Below are 21,556 nucleotides of genomic sequence, written 5' to 3'. Positions count from 1 at the left end.
TTCACACAATTTTCACAATTCTTTTTTTCTTATTGAAAATGTAGCCTTGAATCGTGCTACTTGTATCTTTATTACTTTTCTAAATATGTAATACTAACCTACACTTCGAAATTATATGTTACGTGAAAGAAACTAACTTACGTTTCTTGCAAAGTATCGAGGTTAACAGTTTTTAATGTATCTTAGGAAAATTTTCTTTTCTTTTTTTTTTTAACAGCAGGTGCAACGATCTAGCTAATACGCAGAAAATACTTCTGCATAGTTGCATTAAGGTCGCGTAATCTAGAGAAAGAGGGAAAGAGAGAGAAAGAGAGAAAGAGAGAGAGAAAGAAGGAGAGAGAGAGAAAGAGAGAGAGGGAAAGCACTTTGCTTTAACTCTACTCGCTGATATCGAGTCGAAAGGAGATTTCGACAACGTTCATTCAGAGAGAATACATTAAAACTTTTCTCATCTTTAGTTAATCTTGAAAAATGGACACTTTTCAAGGTAAGTAAACGAGAGAGAGAGAGAGAGAGAGAGAATAACGTATTCGCGTACACCATATTTCTCGGTACCTACAGTGAATCTCGCGAAAAAAGTAATTTAAACCTACGGAAAGTCGAGTCGATTTCATACCAAGTTTCACGTCTACTCTGCTTTGTTCTGTTCTGGTCTGGTCTGGTCTGTTCTGGTCTGTTCTGGTCTGGTCAGGTCTCTTTTTAAGTCATACCACTTATCGAGCGAACGAAGTACTTATCCAACTTTCTTACTCGCCAGGCCACAGCGATATATTAGCTTTTGGTTGCTTCGGCTCTAATGAAAACATTGCCGTGATCTCAGGGATTCTCAGGTGGATTTAACGTCGGTTAGTTATCATCTATCTTGACAGTGTATCATCGCGTAGATATACCTAGGTATACCGATCAAACTTAGACGAAGTTGGAAAAAACCTATCTAAAGATTCGAAGAATTCGATCTCGTCCTATCGTTCTTTTATCAACTTGAAACTTTGAAAATAATCTATTCGTTTAACTTAAGGGAAGAGGTCGAAGCTCCAACCGTGAAGAATTTTAATCAAACTAGGTAGAAGTAGATCGGACCGTGGAAATTGAGAAATACCTATACATACATATACATATATATATATGTATGTATGTATGTATGTATGTACCTATAACTATACCTAGCCCACGAGACTTGCGCGGAATTTCGGGATTTAATCGAAAATCTCGGGAAAATGAGAAGCGAGAGGTGGAATAGCTATTTCTACCTTGCTTTTTTGTATAGATATAAGTAAGCGTGTTGAATACTATGCTATATCTATTGTATATAGGTATCTCGGTGACGTAATCTCTCACAAGATGAAGGAAGTAGAGAAGGATTTTCCGTTGCAACCTCTCAAGTGTGTTTAGTATTACGAAAAAGCTAAAGCTTGGAAAAGTAGCAAAGCAGAGACAGAGAGACAGAGAGAGAGAGAGAGAGAGAGAGAAGGAAAGAAAAAGGAAAGAAGGAAGGGAAAGAGGAGGAGAAAGAGAAGTAGGAGAGTGAGAAAAGTGGTTTGATGCGGATGGAGAAACCGAAGAGCGTCCAGGTGGAAGAGAAGAGGGAAATACCGCGATGAGAAAAGAAAAAAGTACGAGCGAGATAGTACCTATTCCGAAGAAGAAAGAGTGAGAGATCCTCTTTCGAGAGGATCCCTGAAGACGTGGTACCTTTTCATTTCTATACCTTCCAAAAAGGCTGGGCTAAGTTTCGCCATGCTTGCTGGGCTCGTATCGACCTGCTGCGCGCGCATATTCTCTCTTTCTCTCTCTTCCTCTCTCTCTCTCTTTCTCTCTCTCTCTCTCTCTCTCTCTCTATCTCTCCGTCTCTGTCTCTCTCTCTATTTCTCTTATAGCCAGAAAAACGAGATCGTTCTTTGCTCTCGGATTTTCTACCAGCTTGCCCTATCATCGCATCGACCTATTCGCGAGCGAATGCATTTCGAAGCTTCCAGGGTGAATCAAGGTCACAACCTTTTTCTCTTCTCAATTCCTTCCTCTTTCCATTTAACTCTTCATCAGCATCTCCTTTCTATAAAAAAACTTTATACACCTTCGGATAAATAAATTCTAATCAAAAAATCAAAATGCTTCGAGGAGAATGAATTTGTACACTTTTCAGGGAAGTTAAAAAAAAAAAAGAAAAAGAAACAGAAATAAGAAATAAAAGAATAATAATGGGGGGAAAAAAGAAGGAAAGAAGAGGGAAAAGAGAAAAAAGAAGAAGAAGCAAAAAAAAAAGAAAAAGAAGAAATAGAAACTTGGGAAAAATAATTTCACCTTCGAATTTAGCGAACGATATACGACGTGACGAGAAAAAAAGCACATTCCGCAGAAGAAGAAAAGAGAAAAGAAGAGGAGAAAAAAGGGTTCATCTCGAAGGAAGGACACTCGAACGTTTCTTTATAACCCTTTTTTGGCAGGAACGACGTGTCCGACGTTCATAGCAATTTACCTGATGTTCACCTTGACAATAAAACACGAGGAAAGGGTTCAGACGTTACAGGGTGGAGTAATAAACCAATTGAGAGTGAGTAAAGTGCGAGTGGGGGCAAGGAAGGACAGGTTTCCTCTTTCTCTCTCTCTCTCTCCTCTTCTTCTTTTTCTATCTTTTTGCACGGCAGCTTTTCTCGACAAAAAAAAAGAAAAAAAAAGAAAAGAGAAAAAGAGGGTTTGAAAAACGAAAGGGGTAAGTCCTTATACCGTTATCTGCCGGACAAATCAAGAAGCCGCGGAAACATTCGTGAAAAAGTAAGAAACTCTCGTCGCAGGTGAACATCGTGGCAGTTCGACTTCAAGGTTACGCTAGTGAGTTACGTTGTTAGTAGTTTGTGACTTCTTGTCAAGGTGAATTCGTTTTAACACGGTCGGTGATACGTATATATGAGGTAACGAGAGACCTACTACTAAGCGCACCTGTTTCTCCCATTACGCGAAGGTATGCAATATCTTTTCCAGTTTTAAATGAGGATAATAACATAAAGCAACGTTATATGATCATCAAAACTTTTCAACTTTCTCAAGAACGAGCTTCATTTATATCTATATTATCATTGCGTGATAACTTCTAAGTATTATCGTCGTAATACTCGTTCATAGTTACGAAATACATAGGATAAGCAGAATATGAGTATATAGATATACTCTAATATCATAAAATCGAAAAGATGTTAGAATAAAAGAAATAAATGAGTGTCGCGAGGGTGGTGGTAAAATTTAGTGTGGGTGGTGGTAGGTTGGATGGGACGGAATGGGATGGGATGGGTCGGAGAGGATCCCTATGGATAATGTTAGAAGCAACATTAAATACTCGAACGAACGGGAGTAACAAATTTCCACTAAGTAGCACGGTATTCTGGTCGAAACTAGCCACGTGTGAAATTGCAAGGTAGGAAGGCTTTGCCGGCGCGTTTATAAGTGGCCTTTGCATGCATACGAGAAAGGCAGGAGGAATATTCCCTCGGCGATAACAAGTTTTGCTAGTTTCCGTGCAGGCTGTGTTAAAGCAAGAAAGAGAGAAAGAGAACGTACTATAACCCCATGTATATATATATATATATCCATACATATATATATACATACATATATACATATATACATACATACATACATACATATATATATATATATATATATATATATATATATATATAATATATATATATATATTTCTCTGTTGTACACGTATATCTCTATGTACGTATACAAGAGAGAAAGAGAGATAGTAGCCGAGACTCGAGCAACGCTTTTGCTCGGTGTATACTTGACGAACGTTATAATAAACTCTGCGGTATATAACGCCAGCCGCGACGTGTAATGCGCGAAGCGTATAATCTACCTACGTCCTCGTGTACCTTTCAATGCGCATAACGCGTTTGCGCGAACGCGAAAAGAGAAAGAGAGAGAAAGAGAGAGAGAGAGAGAGAGAGAGAGAGAGAGAGAGAGAATACAAGGAAAAGGCGACTTTAACGTGCGCCCATCTCGCCAAACTATTTTCTCTTCCTTTATTTCTACTACGTATATTTTACTCTCTCTCTCTCTCTCTCTCTCTCTCTTCTTCTTCTTCTCTTTCCCTATTTCTCTCTTTTTCTCTCTCTTACCACATTCGAACCGATATTTTATTAGTTATCTATGATTTCCGTATCTATTTCTCTCTTCGTCACTCCCGCTCGTTCTCTCACTCTCTCTCTTTCTCTCTCTCTCTCTCTCTTTCTTACTCTTCTCATAAAGATGAATAACGTTCTTTTATATTCGAAACAGTATTTCTCTTTCTATACTTGATTTTCTTCATTTCTATATTCATCGCAAAACCTTTTTAACGGTTAAAACGATACGTTCGATAATAAATCAATGAGAATGACGAAGAATCTTTAGAAATCTGTCCGTCTATTTTCTAAAACTGCAATGTACTTTTATACTACATGAAAAATTACGATCGTGAAATCTATGATTAGATAATCAGTGATTAATCCTAAGGTCAACGTTGGTTGGTTTAATTTTAATTCGATCGTCGGTATTTCATTCGTGATCGAATGAAATATCGTAACGAAAGAGAAGGAAACTTTTTTCTTTGCTTTCTATCTACATAGGTTGAATTTGTAAAATCTTTTAGCCGGAGATACGGTTGCCATCTTGTGTACACGCGTGGTTGCAGCTTCGAGGTTTACAGAGGAGCTCGTAAGGGGACGAGGGAAAAGAGGTTTGAAGGGTGGGCTAAAAGAAATGGGATGAGCTTGTGAGGAAGAAGCATCTCTCGAAGAGAAAGGTTATTCCCAGATGAAAGAGAGAAAAAGAAACAGAAAAAGAGAGAGACAGAGAGAGAGAGAGAGAGAGAGAGAGAAAGAGAGAGAGAGAGAGAGAGAAAGAGACGAAACGAGAGACAAGGAAAAATGTAGAAAAAGAGAATAAGATGAAAGAGAAAGAAGAAGAAAGAAAAGAAAAAAGAAAACCTAGGTACGTACTTACATACATAGGTATATATGTACCTACAAGAAGAGACGAGGTGGACCATTCGTTCTCTCGCGACGAGAACTCGATGGTACGGAACGACAAAAGTTCAATTCCGGAGGAACGACAGGAGGGAAAAATCTTTCTCGTGTATAGCGTTTTTCGCTTCCATACTCTTCGGTACTACCACCTACATCACCTTCCTCGCACCTCCTTCCAAACGCGAGTTTGTTCTTATTAAAGAGGAAAGCTCCTACGAGAAAGAGACGAGAAAGAAATCTCGACGATAACTCTACTTTGAGTGTACCCATAGGGGTTGGATTATCGGGAATAAAGGAAATAGAAAAGTTTTCTTTAACAATAGAAATGTTAACATTTTCTTTCGATGTAATACGTAAGTTTTGCTAGTAGTTAGGTATATAAGATTCTTTTAGAGATAATCAATATTCGTTGAAAAAAAATATATATATATATATATATATATATATAAGTATAGTTAGGAAAATATTTATATGCTGTGAAATGTTGTATCGTGTATCGTGTACTTATTTACCTGTTTGTAAATTTGTTGATCGTTTCAAAATCACAAAGTAAAATCATAACGACCATGGCACAACCCTCATGTAACCCTTGGATAATTAATGATCATGCATAATCAATGATAGATAATCATCGTTCGAATTTCAATTGACTATCTCGATGAATATTTTAACGATCCATTATTGGATTTTTCCCTTAAACAAGATGTTATATTATAAAGTCGTTAACGAAGTTCCAGGAGATGCTTCTGTTATGAGATACCAATTTACTCGATCACGATGGACATAAATCGTCGATTATTTCTCATTTCAAGTTTGTAACGATCGCAATTATGGATTTTAATAGATATGTATATAATCGACGACCAAGATGGTAGCAGTGTTTGTTACGTGAAATATTATATTCGAACAACAGGAACAAAATGAATATTCAAATTGATGATTAAACGAGCGTTTCTAAATTTTTTTTTACTCATTCGATAATTTAAAATGTGACCTTTGGTATAAATGATAATATTTATCGTTTACGTATGAATTATTCGGTGTCTTTTTATCGAATGTTTTTTTTTCTTTTTTTTTTAAATTCACAAAATATTTTCAAAAAAGAAAAAATCGGACATTAAAAATCGATTATATTAGAAGAGTATTAGAGCATCACTTTGAATCGAAATTTAAGCTCGTTTTATCTTCGTCTATTTCTGCAAAATCGTTCCTCGCCGTCATCCGTCGGCGCGTGTTCACAATAACACAGATACACCAGTTAAAAGCTATAAAACATCAAAGAGAAATAACGATTCGATACTTAATGAAAATTATCAAAGTAACTAACTACGAAGAAATTTTTATACCATCGAGTTTAAGTGCGTTAAAAGCAAACAAGAATATAATAATTTTTCGAACGTGCTAAGAAAACATTTGAAAAGCTTTTAAACTCGACGTCCTTGAAAAGATCGTACAAAAATGATATTTAATTTCTTCTGTTTCGAATCTTACAAATTATCATCATCATCATCATCGTCAATATTTTCTTTCTTTCTCCTATATAAAAAATACAAGTGTTTGTCAACATGAAAATATTTTCACTGATCGAAATAAAATTTCGATTCTTTAAGTACTCACGCACAAGTAGTTCGATTAATCGAACAACAACGACGATAAAAAATACTTACGTAACTATATTTGTTTTTTTATCTATTTAAATTCGATGAACTTTTTTTTTTTGGAATAAAAACAGAATATGAAAGAACAGCCGAATGATAGAAATAATTTTCACGAAGGAGTGAGGAGTTGAAGTGGGAGATAGGAAGATAGAATTTTCAACTTTGTTCATGGCAGAATCGTCCGACGGCAGATGTTCTTAAAATCACGCGTAAGAAAGAGTACCTTACTTATCCAAAGATATATTTGGTTTCGCGTGCTCGCAAAGAAAATTTGGCTGCCCTTATAGATTCTCGAAACGGAATAAGGGATTAAGAATGCAAACGGCGTCCTTCCGACTCGTGAGGCTTACAGATGCGACCTGGAGCGTGAAACGAAAAGAAAAAGGAAAAGAGAGAGAGAAAGAGAGAGAGAGAGAGAGAGAGAGAGAGAGAGAGAGAGAGAGAGAGAGAGAGAGAGAGAGAGGGAGGGGTAGAGAGACGAAGATGATGATGGCGAACGAGAGAAAACTTTATATATTTCAAATTGCAAATTTAAAACCCAACTCCCAAGTTACGAATATAGATATATATACATATATAAGTATAGATATATAAGTATATATATAACATATATATATATATATATAGATATATAGATATATACGGACACGCGTCGAGCATAACCGATGGGCGGGAGCAGCTGCAAGGATTATATTCCATAGAATGAAATATTTTCCTTCGGACATCTTGTATAATCGAATGTAAAAATGCTCATCGCACCTGCGCCACCGTGCTTCTTCTTCGAATACGTCAAGAATCCTTTTATTTCTTTTTTTTTCATTTTTCTTTTTTTTTTTTTTTTTAGAATTCTTCTCTCTTTCTACCTCACTCTTTCTCTTTCTTTCTTTAGAAGTTATTAAGCATGAGTAAGTGTCTCATAAAAATGAATCCACCTTTCTTCTTTACTACGTTTAAATAAAAACAGAGCAAGGAAAAGTATGTAAGCAGCTAAGCGTATTCGCGTATTGTTTAAATATTTATATATGTAGTATCCTCTCTAGACATATATATATATATATATATACACACACAATTACATTGTAGTTACGTATACTAAATAAAAATGTCTGCAATTAAACTAGGCGTCTGTTATGATAAAGATAACGTCTAAACGAAATCGTAAAGAGTAATATATATATCATATTCAAGGTCAGGTTGTGGTAGGTAATTAATGTAACTTCATCTCATCGAGCTTTTTATTTCAAAAGAATTGGCTCTAATTAAAATAAGCGAATAATAAAACGATCGTCGTTAATCGCATAAAGTTAATAACGAACGTAATGAGAGAGAAATACTTCATTTAAATCCTTTATAGATAGATAGTGATAAAAGTGAGAATTATATTTTACTCGCTTGTATATCATTTACTTTGCTGTAAATAGTATCTATTAAGATCGTACGGTTAAATGCATTTATACGCGTAAATACCAACACGCTTAAACATAGTCAGTGTCATTTATTAATAAAATTACATATCTTAACTGTCAGGAAAGCATCGTACTCATAAATAATATCTCTTACGTATATCTCTGGCAAATAAAAAAATAATAACAATAACATCAAACTAATTAGATTTAATTTTCTCACTCCTTCGTGATACTTATCGATTTAACGAGCAAGCAGATAGCCAATAGACAATATAATCCTATAACGTTATTTTTCTCACTTTGACATGATAATTCGAGCGTAATTAAATCGACGATTAACATCGTTCGACGTCCCTTCAAAAGTTTGACTGATCTAACAATTCATAAAGCATATTTTATGTTTGAGTTTACTACTCACATATAAAAGAATAAAATATCGACGAAATTGAACAAACATAACTATACTCTAACGACGAATTTTTCCGAACACGATTCTAAAGAAATTATTCTCAAAGTGTATTTATATAATATATACAATTTCGATGAAACAAAAAAAAAAAAAAGAAAGAAAGAAAGAAAAAAAAACAGTATTTAAAACGAACTAATGTTCCGTTCTTATCTATCTCTTATTTAAAACTGACACATCAATTTGTTCTCTATTTAGATTCCATGTTACTCGACTCATTTATAGACTTTTAAAAAGAAGAGGCAATAAAGACCGTAATAAAGAAAGCCAAGGAGCCTAAAGGAGTTACTCGACTAAATTGCACGAGATAACTAGTTACTTTGTTACCTAGGGACTTTTGTTTCCTTTAAGAGACGTTATACACCATAACTATTGTTATTTTAAACGACTATACTAAATAGCTATGACTTAACATACTTTAACTCCTGTCTACAACATAAATATATCTATTTTTAATTCAACCAATGGTTGAAGATGTATTCTTATATCTGTAAATCAGCTTCAATAAAAAAGTATTCTTTATCGTGAAAAAAAAAAGGAAGAAAAAGAAAAAATTCGAAGAATGTCATTCCATAAACGAAACTTGAAGCTCTTCGTGAATTCTCAAGTATCAAGTTCCTTGATTGGTCGGTGTATCTTCGAAAACGTAAAACCTCTTTTCAAGAAAGAAATTTATAAAAATGTATATGAGAAAAAGAAAGAGAATAAAACGTACGATGAAGGATATTAAAACGATAATATGATTTAGTTCAGATATATCAACTCTCTTTCTCTCTCTCTTTCTCTTTCTCTCTCTCTCTTTCTCTCTCTCTCTCTCTCTCTCTCTCTCTCTCTCTCTCTCTCTCTCTCTCTCTCTCTCTCTCTCTCTCACTTTGTAACGATAAATAAATATTTTGTTGAATCACGCTAGTATAGTTCGAAATAGATAGAAAATAAAGTAAATCCGACGTTGGGTAGGTGAAAGTCGTATTGCTTCCAAGACGATTATTAATATCTCGCGGTTGGAACACACGAAAAACGTAGTCGTGCTTACGAAAGTGCCGTGCTTGGAATACCAACGCTGATAGACTCGGCGCCATGTTGCCGCCATGTCCTCGATTACCAGGGACGTGATTCGAGCTCCAGCTGGACCACTCAGGCTCTCTGACACCGACTGATTTGTGTCGCCATCTAGCAGCCAATCGACCAAGCTTTTACTTGAATCCACGTTACACGTTGAAATTTTACCCTCGAAATTTCCCGCATTCTACCTTAAAATCTATCCTAAACTTTGCGAATAAATTCTCTCCGTATTTCTCTCTCTCTCTCTCTCTCTCTCTCTCTCTCTATCTATCTCTCAAGGATAAACGCATTTATTATAAGATAAATAAATAAATTAATATTTATCAAAAAAGAGAGGAAGAAAGAATAGAAGAAAAAAAAATAAATACATAAATAAAGGACACTCTTATATTCTATCATTTCTGTCAAGATAAGAAAAGAAAGATCGAGTAACTTGTTAGAACTTTTCATCGTTTAATCCTTGAGAATCCTTCAACCATTTTCAAAGATATAAATAATCGATAATATATGACAATGTCAAATAATCTTATAAATATATATAACCCGCATGTGTTTACACTCGTCTCATTCGTTGACATATATAGGTATATGTCTATGCTCATGAATTTTTTTTATTAGATATATATTTACTAGTTTTATATATATATATATATATATATATATATATATATATATATAGGGTGAGCCACATTGACTCGTTCTCTTTTACTTTTAATATTATATATTTAATTCAAAATTGGAAATGAAGTATGTAGAAAAATGAAATTAGAATTAATTCGCAGTGAAAATTATTTCTCAATGTTCATCGATAACAAAAAATTTATCGCGCGAACTATTTTTAATTCATCACGTTATACGTTTCACCCAATACATACTTAAGTACTTAGAACACACGTTTCTTTACCACTTGTAGATATTTTTTAATCATTAAGTCATAATTTATCATGACCGTTTTATATAATTACTTCATAAACGTATTTGTATTTTACGACTTCGAGAGAAGAAGAAAATCTTATTCGAGTAAAAAGTAGTATGCGTAAAAAAAAAAGAAAAAATAATAATAATAATAATAAAAAAAAAACGAAGAAATAAAAATTATTATTAAAAAAGCAGTTAAATCATAGCATATATTTAAATTCACATTTTACTACGTCCAATATAACAATACTTACGCATAATAGATAAATTCGTCTTGTAAAAAAGAAAAGAAAAGAAAAGAAAAGAAAAGAAAAAAAAAAAAATCGTTTAAATTAACACAACGTTGTTAGATATCGTAACAATTAAAAATACGTAATAAATTTCCCGTCAAAGTGGGAATAGTTAAAAAAAAAAAAAGAAAAGAAAAACGTGTCTATATCAACATCTAATTCTACAATAAAAAATGGATGATCCTTCGTTCGATTCAATTTAAAAATTAATTTTCAAAAGGTAGCATTTTCTCTTCGCGTATTTCTTTCTTCATTCATCATCACAAAAAACGTGATGTACGAAGTAAAACTTTATGAAACTTCAGCATCGTGTAACATGTATCTCAGGATCGATACTAGTTCCACAAGAGGTTCTCTCTCTCTCTCTCTCTCTCTCTCTCTCTCTCTCTCTCTCTCTTTCTCTCTCTTTCTCTCATTTGGTTTCCAGGGATTGGGCAGGGGTTGTCGGGGCAAGACCGACTGGTCTGGACTGGTTGACCCCGTCTCGCCTCGCCTCGATCTCTTCACCCCGATTTCACCCCTCCAAAAACCTTTTACCCCCACTACTATCGAGACTATAGACTTCCCCTCTTCGCTCCTTTTAAAATTGACTACGGCTTTCCTCAAAAGATGGCGCCACATGCACCGGCGATTTCACATTTCCACCACTAATCAATAATACGTCCTTCGTTACTCTACGAAGACTGACGTGTCCGAGAAAAAAATGTAAATTTCTTTCTTTTTTTTTTTTTTTATACCTAGCTTAGAACATTTCCTCTCGCCGCACCTACCCTAATCCTACCTCATCTCACCCCTCACGTACTCTTTCAATTCTCTGGTTGTATGAATGTGAGAAAAATTTGTGAGAAAATTCGCTAATTAATCTACGTGTACCAATATCCCGTCGCTAATGATTAATTGTTATATCAACGTTGATGGGATTCAATTAGGGCGGAAGTATAGGAGAAATCTAATTAAAATTAATAAGTCGTTTTATTCTTTAGGAACTACATGAGAATTACTCGAATGATATTCGGTCAAAGCTTTAATGTCAGTAATTAACCATGTGCTTTTGAAAAGATCTAACAAAAATAGAATTCATTGAATAGGTCGATATGTGTGTGTATGTGTGTGTGTGTGTGTGTGTGTAGAGCAAGTATCATCTGTACTACAATATTTTGTGAAATGTCGAGAATCCAAATTATAAGGAAAAGTAGAAGAATGAGATTAGTATCTTTAGAATCATGTATTTACTTAGTTTATGGAAGAATTAAATAAAATGTAAAAAACGAAAAATGTGGATAAGACGATGGAAAAGAAAACAATTAAATCGGAATATATTTCATCTCTCACTTTCGTACACATATCCGTGTCATTACGTAGCAAGAAAATAAGTGTTTGAATTCTTTTTCTTTAATTGTAGAGTATATTAACAATTTCCATTAGTTCTGAAAATAGCAAATATTCTAATTTGAAATTGGTGTCATGAGTTTTACCATGATAATAAAATAATAATAATAATAAAAATAATAATAATAATAAAATTAATAGTAATATATATATATATATATATATATATATATATATATATATATATATCGCTTTCTCTCTTTCTTTCTCTCTTTTACGTTATGACCAAATTAACGTAGAATGATGCAAGAGAAAGTGAGATGATTAGAGGTTTGCAAAAGCACCGACAAATACATGGCAAGGTATCCGATTGCCATGAATTATTATCTTTCAACTTTAATGTGTTCGAATGTAAAAGTGTACGCATCGATGAGCATCTTATTATATTTATATCTATTACCAATCTATGAAGATATATAGAATATGTAAGATAAAAAATCAAAGAGAAGAAAGAAAAAATATTAAAAAAAAAAGAAGAAAAAGGATGAAATGTAATTGGTCGGTTGGCTAATCGATTGAAGTGCCCTATTCGATGTGGCACAGTACACAATCTTCCCTTCCTGTTTATACTCTTCAATCCCCACCCTTGTCAAACTCCTTTCTCGTAGAATCGTTATACTTCTAAGGTATAATAAGAAAAGAAAGTTGATTTTCTTGGAAGGAACTAAAACTAGTTAAGAAGATAAGTGCGAAAACTAGTCCTACTGTTACAATAGAAAACCACTCGAACTGAAAGCCGATAAAGTATAACGATATCTAAAAATCGATATTATATTTTTTGTATGGGATATACTATCGAAATTATAAATCGAAGAAATTTGTAGAAAATAAAAATGGTTCATCGATATCCACATCTATATTTTTTAATCGATTTAAAACTAATCGAAAATAATAATCGTCAAAAAGAAGGACGATCAATGCTACAAAAAAAAAATTTATATATAAAATAATTCTTTCAAGAGTATTTTTTTAAGCAAAAGGATTAAATTAAAATCGATTAGATAGATCGTTTGGTCTGATATCTAAGGTTGTTAGATAAGCATGTTCGATGTCGCACCTACGCGCGAAGATTCGCGTGACACTAGCTGTTGTAGTTAGGTAATAAAAAATTCAAGCTCGTAAACCTTTTCCCATGCACGCGAGAACGCAACTGGTTCTATGTGGTAACTACTTATATATATATATATATATATATATATATATATATATATATATATTCCTATCTAGATATTCCAAATATCTTATTTTATCCATCTTATGTCTTTACTACGGGACGTTTTCAATGAAATCAATAATTTCGAATCTTCGAAAACGAATTTAATTTAATGCACGAAAAATCGTTCCAACATTTATAATTAACTTAGATACTCGAGATAACACGTTAGAGAAAATACAGATACTCACGTTTGCTATCATACTTCCTAAAATACAATTATCTCTCTCTCTCTTTCTATTATCAGTAAAAACAATATATATATATATATATATATATATATATATATATATATATATATATAATTCCAGGAGAACATATTAACCAACTTATCGACAAAATTAGTTCTCTCCTTTTCTCTCTATCCCTCTCTTTTTTTCTCACAAAAATACATATATACCTCGATCCTGTTCGAAGTAATTAATAAAGAATGTAAGCATTTTGCAATAATGTATTAAGATGAGAGAGAGAGAGAGAGAGGGAGAGAGAGAGAGAAAGAGAATAATAGAGAAAAGCGCTTGAGCCTGATTGGATGGGAGAGAAGGACAAACTAAGTGGTACTTTCTTTCGTTCGAGTACAGAGGTGGTACTAAAAAGGTACCTTGAAGCGATCCACGCGACGACGACGACAACCCACCACCGATTTTCCATTTTCTTTTAGCGTCTTCTCTTTCTCTTCAACTATATATCTCTTTCTCTTTCTATCTTTCATCTTCGTGAATACCTAACTACTCTCTCTCTCTCTCTCTCTCTCTCTCTCTCTCTCTATCTATCTATCTATCTATCTATCTATCTCTTTCTCTTTCCTTCTCGTGAATGCTAAGGTATGGAAGAGTACCTGGTCCTAGGTCTGTCCCCTTTCAACGAAGCCCGTTTCAATTCGGCAAGACAAGGACGCCACTCGGAACAGCCAATCGGAGCGAAGCTTTCCCTGTGGCAGCCGATCAATGCGAAACTCCTTTGTACCGACATGCACGGCATACCAACATAGAAAGAGGGATAGAGAAAGATAGAGAAAGTCAGCCCAACCCTAATCGAGCTTTTTCGGTTGCAGGAAGCGCCTCTCTTTGCAATTTCCACGGCCTCCATTGCCGCCATATTGTGCCCTTCTCGCGAGACTACCTACCGTAGAGATGAACACGAAATGTTAGCATTATTTCTATTCCTTTGATGAAGGGAATAGGATCCTTCTTCGTACGCTGACTAGTGTATACTTGTTATTGTTATTCTTGTTGTTGTTGTTGTTGTTGTTTGTTTGTTTGTTTGTCTGTTTGTTTGTTTTTCGGTTTGTTTTTCTTTTTCAAAAGATCGAGTTTTCAATCGATATTGCACGCGTATTAGAATTCACAGAGGGATAGTGTCTTGAAAAAATGTAAATGGTGTCGCTTTTATTGGCCAATCTCGCTTTGAAGATATATGAAAGGTAATTAATTTGTTTTTGATTTATTATTTATATAGATACGTTGAGTAAACACTTCTTGGTGTTCTTGAAATTTTGAAGATTTTATGTAGATATTGTGATTTTTATAATTTTTTTCTCATTTGACGATGCTCTTATCGTCATAGATAAATCATATTAATATCTTGCAGGTATTAACTAATATTAAAATTGCATGAGAGAATTAATCACGTATGAATTATTTATCAGTAATTTCCTTTATGGGAGAAAAACCGAGATTAATTCATAGGAAATAGAAAACGTAGCGTTGCTCTCTCTTTCTCAATCGATCCGACGGCCGTGAATTTTTGCACGCTGAGAGTTTCGATGTATTTAAAAAAAAAAAAAAAAAACGAAAAACAAGAAAATATATCTCATTCCAATCCAAGATCCCCGTACAAATCGGTTGTTATAAAAAAATAAAAAAAAAAGAATATTATCATCACAGTCGAATTAAATAGATAAATACATATTCCATTTTCTCTTAATGTCAAAGAACGATTGATCGATTAATAATTTCAACTCACCCATGGGTCACCAAGTCGCCGGGTAGCATCAGCTGTTTCTCGTTGTCTATAAAAATAAAGAAATGAAAATATTACAAGTCACGTTGTTTAGAGTTATACATATGCCGGATAAGAATAATCACTGTTTTTATTACAAACGATTAGATACACTTTTTAATTAGGTCGATTTAATCGTCAAGGCACATATTGCACAAGATCCTTATAGTTCTTTCCTTATCTTCACGTCTCTAGCAATAAGAAACAATGATCGCGCAATTACGACAGAACGTCATCGAGTTCACGTCCGTATTAAACGGATGATTTAATCCCTGTCCCATATTATTCCCATACGTAAGTAAGTAAGTACTTACTTAACATGAATATTTTAATCGACGAGAGTCATGAGCTATGTACATACATTGTAATACTCGAACAACTTCGTTGGAAAAACGAACGAAAGAAAAGATGAAATTTGCTTGGTTTAATCCCTTCCTCTCTCTCTCTCTCTCTCTCTCTCTCTTTCTCTTTCTTTTTTTTTGTTTTTTTATCTTTCATTTACTCTCCATGAGCTTCACCAAAAACGCGACTTTCATTTTAATGTCAATCTTTCTCATCTCGGCAACAAAATCATCGTCGATTCTGCCCACCCGTCGCTCTTTACGAATCACGTTTTTGTAATCAAACGACATTCCTCCCTCGAGTTTTCTCCACTTTCGTCAATTCAAACTTCCTTAACAAACCTACACGTAGGTAGATAGTTCTTTCCAACTCTACGTAATTTCTAACTTTTTCTCTAATCAAATTTTACCATTTTCAAAAACGACAAGTAGATGAGTGAGTAAACAAGTAAAATATAAAATGTCAGAAATTTTTTTCTTTGCGTATAAGTCGATTTTCTTTCTTGTTATTTTTTATTTTATTATTGCCTTGAAATAATACATAGCAAGGGGGAGAAATAAATATATTGCAAGATATCTTCTCTATCAAAATGTGAATTTATCGAGTTGCATCAAGCGTCGGGTATTAGACGACGAGCTCATTGATTCATATGAAACGGTTTAGCCATGAAAAAGACACTCGGTATGAATACAAAGTGGAAGAAATGCAATGCTTCGAAATGTCCATGATATTATTAAGCGCATCCTCAATTATTTCAAGTAGATGATCTCATACTGTCTTAGGGAGAACGTTATTCGATATATATTTTCTAAAGAGGACTTGAGTTACGATCGAACTTAACGTCGAACGGAAGAGCTTTCGTTCCTAAAGAGAATAGGCCAAAAGGAAATGCAATAACCAACGTTCTTCTATGAAGAATCCGATGGACGCCACTAAAAAGATAATAATACTTTGCTCTTGAAAAAATTATATCGAACAGAGAGAAGAAAACTCGGAGAATATAGGAACTTACCTATTTACTAATTTCTTACTCAACATTTACTAACCATAATACTTATTAACCCGTTTAAAATGAGAACAGATTGAAGATAAATTAAATGAAATTATCTATCTATATAGGTATGGTTTTACCAATACATATTGTTGAGATAATTGAACAACTCCGAACTAACGACAAAAAACTGAAACTAATTCTTCTGTTTCGAAGAATCGATCGAAACGAATTTCTAAATCGGATTTGTCGATAAGAATCCAGAACGAAACGAAACTAAACGAAATTAAACGAAACCGTGCTATCAATCTTTTTTCTTTCTTTCTTTCTTTCTTTCTTTCTTTCTTTCTTTCTTTTTTTCTTCTTCTCTTTTTTTTTCAAGCTCGCTAGAATTTGCTAAGGTTGCTTTCATCGATTTTCTTATCTCGAGCGTGCACATGTAGACGATTCGATTTGATCCAAGAATGATCCTATACCTCCTACGCTTACATGTATAACACAGAATATAGCTCTTATATTCGAAAACTTCTATGGTATATCACGGGTAGGATTTTGTGTCCTCCCCCATTCCCTCCCATCCCCTCCCCTCCCCAACCCCCTATTTTCTTCGATAATAACGTCCCATTCTAAAAATATCCGTATACTTCCAGCCTCTGCTTGATATTTACGTACGCACACGTGTTCCCTTTTAAATATAATTTATCGTACAAATAGAGCCTTCTCGGATTATCAAAAACACAAAATGAAATGTTCCTGTAGGAAAATATTGCGATTACGTTATCCTGAAATGCAACAAGATTACTATTTATCACGAGGAAAAAAGAAAGAAAGAGAAAGAGAAAAGAAAAAGAAAAATCGATTCTCAAAACGAAAGGATCAATATTTGTATGTTTTTCGTATAATATGTATCTAACTTTTTGTTATTTTTTGTATATATGTATATATATATTTATATTACTGTAAAATAAATTAAAGGAAAATAATTTGTATTTAAATTTATACAAATTTGTAGGTAAATTTGAGATAATTTTATGGTGATTGGAAAGGTTGAAACATTCTCGGTTACTCTTGATTAACTTCTAACGAGAAAGGAGAGAAAAGTTTTCAACGTTGTTTTTTATTTTCCTCGAAATATCACTTTGATATAACCAGACCAATGTATTTAGCTTATTCCGTTGCTCGTGGTAATATACTACACGTATGTAGCAATTCTCTTACCGGCATACTTTAAGTTATATACAGTATCACTATATACCACCAACCTAACCCTTTTTCCACCAACCACCCTCTGGCAAACTTGTAGAAAGGTAGATAGGTATGTGGAACGTTTTATTGCTCAAGAAGTTTTCTGGTAGAAACATTGAAAAAGGACCGAGTTACCAAAGCGCTCCGATATCCGTGCATTTACGTGCGTAAAACGTTTCGTATGTTGCTATCTATATAACTACGTTGAAACGTTTCAAATTGTTTTCTTTTTTTCTTCTTTTTCAAAAGGACAAGAAATACAGAAATTCAGAAATTCAGAAATTCAGAAATTCAGAGATTCAATTTCTCTCTTTCTCTTTCTTCCTTTTTTCTTTTTTTTTTAAGTAATTAATATAACCAAATTGTATTAATTAATTGATAGACAGAAACAAGGACGCTTTCAAAATAATATTATTATACAAAATATATTATTAAATATATAATTATAATTTTTATTTTACTATTATATATCTACTTATAATAGATAATATTTATTTGTATGACTTCGTTTTATTAGATGACCATTTTCTATTCTAAAATTAGAAAAAAATAGTGACGACAGACGATAGGTATAAGCAAGGATTCGAGAAAAGAAAAATGAAAAAATAAATAAATAAGGATGAAGAAAAAGGTACTTGGAAAGTCTATGATAATAGGGATTCGTTGAAGATCCTGTACAAATATCTAGATACATACAATCATTCATACATAAATGCGAACATATATCCATACATAGATAGTTTGGAAAAGGAGGTCAGGTCAATCGGAAAGGTTTTCAGGATCGACCCGGAGCGTTCGAAGGTAGCGAAGTGGCCGAGGATACGGATTGATTCGATATCTCGAGTTGGTTCCGCGCCGGCGTGTAAACGCGAATCATGTAAATGCAACTGCACCGGCACGTAGGTAGAGAGATAGTGGTTGGCTTGGTTTTACGAGTCCAGTAAGAGAGAGAGAGAGAGAGAGAGAGAGAGAGAGAGAGAGAGAGAGAGAGTCGGTTCACCCGTTCGACCAGTAGTCCCAAGCAGATCGAGACAGTTAAATATACAGGGTGTACCATTTATCTTGATCTCGTTCATTCTTCAAAATTAACTTAAAACTAATTGATCTAATACAATCGTATAAATGAACACTTCAATATAACGTAGACATCTACCTAGATATCTAAAATCTATCAAATTTATCAAACATTATCTAACACTAAAGGAAATTTTTATCAAGTTCAAATTAAACGTTCCACCCAGTAGCTATATATACGCAATACGCAAGACTATCCTTCTGGAGCAGTTTACAAAAAGGTCGAACCACGATCCCAAGAGCAGAGAGATAAAAAATAGAGGGAGAAGAAAAATTCTCGTAGGAAAGTGTGGCACACCAATTGTAGTTGGTCTATCCTAACTTAAGGAAGAATCCACCCACTACACCTGTGTGTATCCGCCCTAAGAATGTATACCCTTTTCCTACTTTCTCGAAGGAAACAATGAAAGACAAACAACAGAATGGACGAGGAGAAAGCGTAGAAGCATTCCTTGAAAAGTATACACGGTGTATGGTAAAGGTGTCGTCGGCGGCCATCGTTGTTGTCTGCAACAGGCGTCGTCGTCCTGGGCCGCCATATTTCGACGTTCGTGCCTGCGCGTTTCGTGTTCCACCTCTCTCTCTCTCTCTCTCTCTCTCTCTCTCTGTTTCATTCTTCCTTTTTTTCTTTTTACTGTCTCTTTCTTTTTTTCTTTCAATCCGACTTTCCTTCTATCTCTACCTCTCCCTTTTTATTTCTTTCTCTTATAAGACATATACGTATACCTATTGGTACGTGTATGGGGAACATGGTAGCGACTTTTCTTTTCTTTTCTTTTTTTCTCCTTTTCTTTTCTTTTATTTTTTTTTCTTTTTTTTTCTTTTTTTCTTTTCTTTTTTTTTCTCTTCCTCTTTCTCCTGCTCTTCCTCCTCCTCCTTCTCCTCCTCTTCGTCAAACCTTCCCTTTTCACTTTAATGCGACCACCGCATTTTATTTTGTCCAGCCACGTACGCCCACCAACGTAATGACATCTACCTAACTTTATTTCTCACGGTATTCCTTTTAAAATCGATAGAAAATTCTCTCTCTCTCTCTCTCTTTTTTTGTTCGTCTCTTTGATCGTTGAAATATTTTTATTATTTAACTTTTAATTTATTATAATTAATAAGGTAATGTTAACGATCGGTAATGATGAGTTATAAATTTTCTATATACATATTATTTCAATAATATAAATTATTAATAAATGTATTTATTAAATTTCTATATGTTAATACCTAATTACGTACTCACATTCAATGAAGGACTCTTTCGAAAAATGATTTAAGAAATGACACTAGTTTTACCTCTGAATATGGTCGAATGCTTATATATGTCTATGTACACACATGTATGTATATATATATATATATACACGGCATATACGAAAAATGTACATGAAAGATGCATGCCAGCGAGTAAATGCTTGCGTCATAAACCGAAGTTTGTGAAAGCAGACTGATGCGAAATTTCATACGAATTTTTGCATTAGATTGCAACTAATAAACTATGCTACACACATACACATACACACACACACACACACACACACATAAATATATATATATGATTCTAGATATATAATTTACTTTTGCAGCATTAAAAAAGCTGAAAAATATTTCAGAAAATATTGTCGACTATTATTGGTCCTTTCCCGAAACGGAACAAAATTAGAATTTTTACATTTAAGACAAAAGAAGAAGAGAATTACTATTTTATACGTGAAAGTTTCGGTTATTTTTGAAATGCTCGCGCGTGTCGCCGATACTAGTGGTTTGTCCGTAATACTCGAAAGGAAACTCGAGTGGAAAAATAAATTTTCGCGAGAAATATCCGTGCCAGATTCGTCGAATGTGCGCGGTCTTCTTCGTTCGTTTCATTCGCGAGCGATGCGTAATTTCTAGAAATATTGAAAGTAAATTTTGATCAGAAACGTGTATGTATAAATATTTTGATATGTATGTTATACATACACTGATAGAAACTATTATACACTTTAAGAACGTACGATTTCTGGACGAGCAGAGAAAAATTGGTAGTAATTATTAAAAAAAGAAAGATAAAATTTTGTTGTTCCTCTTTCATCGTAATTTGAATAATATATGAATTTATATTATATCGCTTATGGGATATAGGTATATAATTTATGTACATAGATATGTTAAAATTGTAGAAATTTTCAAAGCGACTTTGCGACAAGATAGAATAAAATATAAAATGAAGAACGACTGGTGCATATAATAGAACTAAATACATACATAAATATATTTTTCATGTTTCAATATTTCTACATAATACCTATACAGAACGTATAACTTTAAATTTTCCAACAGGAAAAATTCAACTTTGTTATCTCAAATAATCGAAAATTTCCATTCTGAAAGAATTCAAACTAAGAGAAAAAAAAATGTAATAAAAATTCATGGGAGTAAAAAACAAGTTCCAATTTTTTTCTCATTCTCTCTCTCTCTCTCTCTCTCTCTCTCTCTCTCTCTCTCCTTCTCTTAATCTT

General features: G+C 33.7%; 1 protein-coding gene across 3 annotated transcripts in view; it reads right to left on the bottom strand.

Moving 5' to 3' along the window:
- Window positions 1-21,556, bottom strand: part of LOC127063331 (uncharacterized) — a 283,945-nt gene that overhangs the window by 232,059 nt on the left and 30,330 nt on the right. For all 3 annotated transcript variants that reach the window (XM_050992972.1, XM_050992974.1, XM_050992973.1), the window contains exon 2: window positions 15,377-15,422. In XM_050992972.1, coding sequence (XP_050848929.1) covers window positions 15,377-15,422 — 46 coding nt within the window. The remainder of the gene's footprint in view (window positions 1-15,376; window positions 15,423-21,556) is intronic.

This window comes from Vespula vulgaris, chromosome 4 (genome assembly GCF_905475345.1).
Source record: "Vespula vulgaris chromosome 4, iyVesVulg1.1, whole genome shotgun sequence".
Lineage (NCBI taxonomy): Eukaryota > Metazoa > Arthropoda > Insecta > Hymenoptera > Vespidae > Vespula > Vespula vulgaris.
Note: the sequence above shows the minus strand (reverse complement) of the source record. Positions and strands in the feature narration are given on the sequence as shown.